The sequence below is a fragment of the Pleurodeles waltl genome, chromosome 1_2 (genome assembly GCF_031143425.1).
Source record: "Pleurodeles waltl isolate 20211129_DDA chromosome 1_2, aPleWal1.hap1.20221129, whole genome shotgun sequence".
NCBI classification, from domain to species: Eukaryota; Metazoa; Chordata; class Amphibia; order Caudata; family Salamandridae; genus Pleurodeles; species Pleurodeles waltl.
In genome coordinates this window covers 293,769,733-293,777,656 of record NC_090437.1, presented here as the reverse complement: position 1 = coordinate 293,777,656, position 7,924 = coordinate 293,769,733, and the positions used below count along the sequence as shown (strand labels likewise).

The 7,924-nt window shown below is 41.8% G+C and overlaps 1 protein-coding gene across 1 annotated transcript in view; it reads right to left on the bottom strand.

Moving 5' to 3' along the window:
* Positions 1-4,084: 4,084 nt before the first annotated feature.
* Positions 4,085-7,924, bottom strand: part of EIF4E (eukaryotic translation initiation factor 4E) — a 374,004-nt gene continuing 370,164 nt past the window's right edge. Inside the window, exon 7 of the mRNA XM_069238309.1 lies at positions 4,085-4,868. Coding sequence (XP_069094410.1) covers positions 4,754-4,868 — 115 coding nt within the window. The 3' untranslated portion in view covers positions 4,085-4,753. The remainder of the gene's footprint in view (positions 4,869-7,924) is intronic.

The window sequence follows — 7,924 nt, the reverse complement described above, 5'->3', positions numbered from 1 at the left end:
AAAAATATAATTTGGCTTGAAAAGTAAGATGGAGTATTTATTTTACTGACCTTTGGGACAGTGCTTTCTATAGTCAAAAACAACGTTTCTAAAACTTAAAACCGTTCAACCAACAGCTGCTCATTAAATTAGTTTAAAAAAAAAAACAAAAAAAAAAGGCCTGACTTTTCTCCCTCGTACCCCAAAGACACTATTCAAAAGTAAACCTAGTCTTAATGTCGTGCAACAAATTATGGCATTTCAGTTTACCAGCTATTGTAAATATAAATGGAAAATGTCATCCTATGTGGTCATTAGTCTTTCTTGTTCTGAAGATCCATTGTCACATGCAGAGCAGTCATTCTTCTTGCAGTTGACACAATGCGAATGGATGCCTGACCACCCACTCCCCTCTTCTGATTAACCTGTAACTAGTCGTTTGTGCTGCCTCTGAGTATGCTACGCAAGGCAGAATACACTGCATGCCCAAAATGAAGATATCCCAAGAAGGTATCCGGTGTAAAGACTGTAGAATGCACATCAGAAAATTGACTTTTCCCTCCATTTTCCAGAACGACTCGAAAGTTTCCTGGTGAAGATTTTTATATTGCTTATTTGTACAACTAGGTACAAGAGGTTGGCCTAGCTTTGGATAGTTTCAGTGCAACAATGATTAAGTACAATGTCTGTTCGTGTTAAGGTTAAAAAAAAAAACATTTTATCAGCTGCTTTTTTTGTTCTCTCGTTAGACTAGACCTGGGAGGAATTTTAATAACACTCACAAAACTCTGATGTGCAACATTTTGCTTACCTCTTTTTTAAGAGTGTCCACAGCACACAAAATTAGACCTCGCAAGATATTAGTGGAAGACTGGTACGCAGTGGAAACGCCTGGGTGAGAAACTGTCTCCATAAACTAGTCGTCTAGTATGTCACAATACTTCATTTTTACATTACGTGCACAACGGCATAAGAACGTCACAAAACAGCATAAAACCTAATTTACCTTTGAAGGCATCAGTTCATGAAATATGTTATTAAGTCAAATTTCTGAAAAAGTTTAGCAATTTCATTCACTCTTGGGGGGGAGGTCTTCAAACTCTTTTTCTCGACTCCAACAAAATGTTTTACAGTCAGGCCTTCCTTCAAAAACGTATGGCAGGAACCGTGGAAGCAGGAGAGCAAATGCAGTCATGTTTAGTGGTGGAACATTTTCTATGCATAGGCTTGCAACATTTTCTATTTTTTATGCATAGGCTTGCAATAAAAAATAAATAAATAAAAAAACACTGCAATAGTTAGAGGCTTGATCTATGTGCTTTGTCAGGGGTTGTTCCAATGTCTACTATGAAAAAACATTTTTTTTAAATGTTTTTAGAAAAACAGCAATTGCAAACATTGGGGGTAGTGGGAGGGTGTGTTGGAGAAGAGAATTCACAAAGGGAAAAGGCTAGGTCAGCGTTATGCTAAAGAGGTAAAGAAAAAATAGTAGCGAAAGAAATGAACAGGCCTGGGTGAAAGGTAGGACAGTTAAGGTATTCACTTGACTGGGGATGAAAGCAACTGGTACCCAAGAACCTGAGGAGTTATTCATGACATTGAGAACATCAAATGCATGGATATTTACATTCATAGACAAGTATGTGAGTGACCATGGGGAGAGGGGCCAGTCTGAAAGATCTCGGAAATCAGTGCAAAACCAGAACACAAGCAGCACTGGCAAAGCCATCAGCTTAAACAATATTTGCTAATGTAGATTCCTTGCTTTAGTAATGATTTTTGTCAATCAGCTTCAACAAAATATAAACAATGTTAATGGCTGATGCTGAATAGCATCAGCAAAAATACAAAAAATCTAAATAATGCATACGCACAAGCATTGTGATGACAGCAGCACCAGTGTCATCCTGCAGGAGGCACATGCATATCGAAGCTGCAATTTGATTTAATTTCCTGTTCCAAGATGAAGGATGTTCCTTTTTTTTTTAATCATTACAGAAGGGGGCTGTATGTCAGCAATTTGCAGCTACTAGACCCTCCAAAAACAAAAACAACTTTGTTATTTAAACAACTAGAAGGGAAATCAGATCAAACCTAGGGGATACAAAGAAAGTATGGAGCAGTGGGTGCAACAAATACATATTGGGGCGCAAAATGGAAAGTGTGGGGCAGGAATTTTGGGAGGGGGGCACGCACGAGGGGGAAAGCAGGAAAAACATGTGCACTGCCATGGAGTGCTGAAACAGGAAAAAAAACGGAAGAGATTAGAAGCCACCAAGTAAACTGCAAGCAAGTTAGTGGCAAACGCCAGCCACTGTAAATATTGGTATTGTTCACAAGAAGTCTATAGAAACAGCTAAAGTCGGTCTGTAGGCGAGACCTAAAAAGTCGTTCATCCAGGAAGTGTTTAACTTATTGCAGATAAAATCTGAAGCCCTCGGTTTTCATGAGAAATTGCTACTTTAATAACCAGTTACCTTTTTTTTGTTGCACACAATATATATATTTCACAATCCAATTTCAGTCCCACGAGATGTATTACGAGCAATGAACTAAGACTTGTACTGAAGGGGTTGGTCACTAAAGAACTGTAGATTTTAATCGCACAGATTCTGAACCCAAACACGTCTGCTGAGTTATGTAACACGTGCCAACTACGCCCTGTATTGGCGTATAACCTCTGCTTTTAGAGTAGCACAGATGGATGCTGAACTGCAGTCTCAAACTAGAGAACGGTTTTGGTGCGAAAGCGCATTCTTAAATTTTTTGTTACACCATGACCCCCAACCTGTCATGGGTTTTTCCATATAAGGATATATAAAGTAGACTATGCAGATATGGCAAACTAAACAATGATAATTCGAATATGTTTTGCTGCACATGCTACTGAGATATCCTGATAACTTTCAGAACCATCGGAAAAGTCCACATGGGATCATGAGCTGCAAGACAAGCTTTTTATCCCAACTACACAAGTGAACAGTACCCCAAACGCATACATGGAGTAACCTTGGATGTAACCAGTTTGAAGCTTTTAATCATTAAAGAATATTTAATAAAATGTTTCAAACCTAGGTTTAAATTTGACAGTGTGAGCACTAAAATATTTATCTACTGACCTTGCAGCGGAGCCTGGATTTCTTAAACTAAATCTATATAGACACACTTGCATACTTCGACGTGACAATTTCTCAATCCAGAGCCAGAAAAAGTCAATGTTTTCACCACAGTAGTGCAAATATATGTAACAAACTTTATAATTTGGCAATCATTTGGCAAATCACATAAAATGTAGTAGTACTCAGTCTTGTGGAATAAACGTATACAAATACTGCAGGTAATAGCTGCAGGCATTTAAATAAATAAAAACGGTATAATTTTACAACTTCTAATTCTTTAACTGCTCATTTTTTTCATAGAATTTACTTTTAGTTTTGTGTATTTATTTCAAGCATGCAGAATGTCAAGGAGTGGCAACTCCACCATATAATCCATGTAGAGCCTCTGCATAGGACAGTGAAAAAAAAACAATGAAACCCACAGGAGTACTAATAAATCTATTCACTTCTAAGAATATAAACTGGCTACAGAAGCAAAACATTAAAGTTATTAAATTCATTCTACATGTCTTTATACTGGACAGTATTAAAACCGATTAGGTTAACTGAATTGTTCAAAATTAAAACTAGAATGCCTATTTTAAACAGTGGAAAGAAGTCCGTATATAGACTCCCTTTGCCACAGAAATTACAAACACCTGTTTGAGGCTAGAGAAATAAAAGGACAATTCTAGTTGTCTAAAAGACAATTCACTGTACACATTTTATTTACAGTTTTATACACTGTCTTAATATGAATTGGACTGCTTCTCTACTTCAGCCATCTTTTAACCAAAGCAAATTATTTTCTAAGTATACAATGTGTTGAAATACGGCATAAGATACAGAAACATACTATTTCTAGTAAGGAATGTTGTGTTAACATTAACAAAAATCAAATGTTTAAGGAATCACACGGAAAAACAGATCACTGATTTTACTAAAATGCATAAACTTGTAGCAAAGCTTTGTTGTAAGAATTTACAAAAAAAGGAAAAATTACTAGGTAACGCACAAAATAAAATGTTTATTTAACCCATTTATGTTATTCCCAGATCCTTCACCAATGTTACAAGAGCTTTTTTATTTTAAAAAACACAAATCAGTATATCACTAATGTTTATCAAAAGGGAACAAATAAATTAAACCTAGCAGCCAACATCAGCACAGATTACAGCAAAAACAATGCTGTTGTAAGTAAAAACAAAAAACATGAATCGCTAGAAAAGTTTAAATGCATTTTAATCCTCCGCCTACGAAATCAGCAAAATATACTACGGCATACAATGGAAATGCACAACATTCGCCATGTTCTTGTGGGGGATGGAAATGCAAATTCTTTTCTGAATACTTTGGATAAATAAGTGGTCTGCGAGAGCTATGCATGATTCTCGCCAGGGCATTACCTTGGCCAAGGATTCTGGGAGGGCAGAAGATGGTTTAGTGCTGAAATGTTTTGTTTGGAAAATGGTTACTCTACCAAAGGGGGCAAATGAATTCTGAACACAGAAGTACGAGACAAATGCGAAAAAGACTTGTCACAAATCTTAGCAACACTTAGATGGAAATCAAATTTAAACGCAGTCCACTCTGCTTTTGAAGAGGCTTTGGTTCAGCTCCCAAATCTCGATTGCTTGACGCAGTCTCCTATGAAAGAAAACTTGGATGGCGTCTTCTCAAACAACAAACCTATTCTTAGTGGTGGAGCCGCTCTTTGTAGCTGTATCTGCATGAGACTGATAACCAAGAACCATCTTTGGAGCAAGTCCTAATCTTTCCTTGTAAACCTTCCTAAGAAATGGGAGACAAAAAAGTCATTCATTCAGAAACACAGGGAACAAAGATTCATAGGTATGCAAACCATGTGTTACAAATTAAAAACAAAAATCATATTTGACTCCCACTGCTGAAATTAAAGGTCCTACATAGCAGTTCATTCAGATTTTCTTTTTTTATATACTCAATGATTAATCTAGGATTTTTGGCTGAAGATCAGCGCTTCACCGAGAGGTCATGGGTAAACTTTGGAGCGGAGTATATGAATGCAAGCAACGCAGCACATCTTTGTAAGGAAATGCCTCCTTGGCATGGTTGCCCCCTGACTTTTTGCCTTTGCTGATGCTATGTTTACAATTGAAAGTGTGCTGAGGCCTGCTAACCAGGCCCCAGCACCAGTGTTCTTTCCCTAACCTGTACTTTTGTATCCACAATTGGCAGACCCTGGCATCCAGATAAGTCCCTTGTAACTGGTACTTCTAGTACCAAGGGCCCTGATGCCAAGGAAGGTCTCTAAGGGCTGCAGCATGTCTTGTGCCACCCTGGAGACCTCTCACTCAGCACAGACACACTGCTTGCCAGCTTGTGTGTGCTAGTGAGGACAAAACGAGTAAGTCGACATGGCACTCCCCTCAGGGTGCCATGCCAGCCTCTCACTGCCTATGCAGTATAGGTAAGACACCCCTCTAGCAGGCCTTACAGCCCTAAGGCAGGGTGCACTATACCATAGGTGAGGGTACCAGTGCATGAGCATGGTACCCCTACAGTGTCTAAACAAAACCTTAGACATTGTAAGTGCAGGGTAGCCATAAGAGTATATGGTCTGGGAGTTTGTCAAACACGAACTCCACAGCACCATAATGGCTACACTGAAAACTGGGAAGTTTGGTATCAAACTTCTCAGCACAATAAATGCACACTGATGCCAGTGTACATTTTATTGCAAAATACACCCCAGAGGGCACCTTAGAGGTGCCCCCTGAAACTTAACCGACTGTCTGTGTAGGCTGACTAGTTCCAGCAGCCTGCCACACTAGAGACATGTTGCTGGCCCCATGGGGAGAGTGCCTTTGTCACTCGGAGGCCAGTAACAAAGCCTGCACTGGGTGGAGATGCTAACACCTCCCCCAGGCAGGAGCTGTAACACCTGGCGGTGAGCCTCAAAGGCTCACCCCTTTGTCACAGCCCAGCAGGGCACTCCAGCTTAGTGGAGTTGCCCGCCCCCTCCGGCCACGGCCCCCACTTTTGGCGGCAAGGCTGGAGGGAACAAAGAAAGCAACAAGGAGGAGTCACTGGCCAGTCAGGACAGCCCCTAAGGTGTCCTGAGCTGAGGTGACTAACTTTTAGAAATCCTCCATCTTGCAGATGGAGGATTCCCCCAATAGGGTTAGGATTGTGTCCCCCTCCCCTTGGGAGGAGGCACAAAGAGGGTGTACCCACCCTCAGGGCTAGTAGCCATTGGCTACTAACCCCCCAGACCTAAACACGCCCTTAAATTTAGTATTTAAGGGCTACCCTGAACCCTAGAAAATTAGATTCCTGCAAACTACAAGAAGAAGGACTGCCTAGCTGAAAACCCCTGCAGAGGAAGACCAGAAGACGACAACTGCCTCTGCTCCAGCGACGCCTTCCAAGGGACCAGCGACCTCTGAATCCTCTGAGGACTGCCCTGCTTCGAAAAAGACAAGAAACTCCCGAGGACAGCGGACCTGCTCCAAAAAGACTGCAACTTTGTTTCAAGAAGCAGCTTTAAAGAACCCTGCAACTCCCCGCAAGAAGCGTGAGACTTGCAACACTGCACCCGGCGACCCCGACTCGGCTGGTTGAGAACCAACACCTCAGGGAGGACCCCCGGACTACTCTCCGACTGTGAGTACCAAAACCTGTCCCCCCTGAGCCCCCACAGCGCCGCCTGCAGAGGGAATCCCGAGGCTTCCCCTGACCGCGACTCTCTGAAACCTAAGTCCCGACGCCTGGAAAAGACCCTGCACCCGCAGCCCCCAGGACCTGAAGGACCGGACTTTCACTGGAGAAGTGACCCCCAGGAGTCCCTCTCCCTTGCCCAAGTGGAAGTTTCCCAGAGGAAGCCCCCCCTTGCCTGCCTGCAGCGCTGAAGAGATCCGTTGATCTCTCATAGACTAACATTGCAAACCCGACGCTTGTTTCTACACTGCACCCGGCCGCCCCCGCGCTGCTGAGGGTGAAATTTCTGTGTGGGCTTGTGTCCCCCCCGGTGCCCTACAAAACCCCCCCCTGGTCTGCCCTCCGAAGACGCGGGTACTTACCTGCAAGCAGACCGGAACCGGGGCACCCCCTTCTCTCCATTCTAGCCTATGCGTTTTGGGCACCACTTTGAACTCTGCACCTGACCGGCCCTGAGCTGCTGGTGTGGTGACTTTGGGGTTGCTCTGAACCCCCAACGGTGGGCTACCTTGGACCAAGAACTGAACCCTGTAAGTCTCTTACTTACCTGGTAAAACTAACAAAAACTTACCTCCCCCAGGAACTGTGAAAATTGCACTAAGTGTCCACTTTTAAAGTAGCTATTTGTGAATAACTTGAAAAGTATACATGCAATTGAAATGATTCAAAGTTCCTAATGTACTTACCTGCAATACCTTTCCAACAAGATATTACATGTAAAATTTGAACCTGTGGTTCTTAAAATAAACTAAGAAAAGATATTTTTCTATAACAAAACCTATTGGCTGGATTTGTCTCTGAGTGTGTGTACCTCATTTATTGTCTATGTGTATGTACAACAAATGCTTAACACTACTCCTTGGATAAGCCTACTGCTCGACCACACTACCACAAAATAGAGCATTAGTATTATCTATTTTTACCACTATTTTACCTCTAAGGGGAACCCTTGGACTCTGTGCATGCTATTCCTTACTTTGAAATAGCACATACAGAGCCAACTTCCTACAATCTTGAATCCACATGTGAGGTAAATGTGTTGGTTATAGTGAGTTTGGTGCTGCCGTATTTCTGCCTGGTCGAGCATTGAAGTTACAATAATAGCACCTATCAGTTAAATTCCTGGGGGAGGGGGGTGTTTTTTTTTG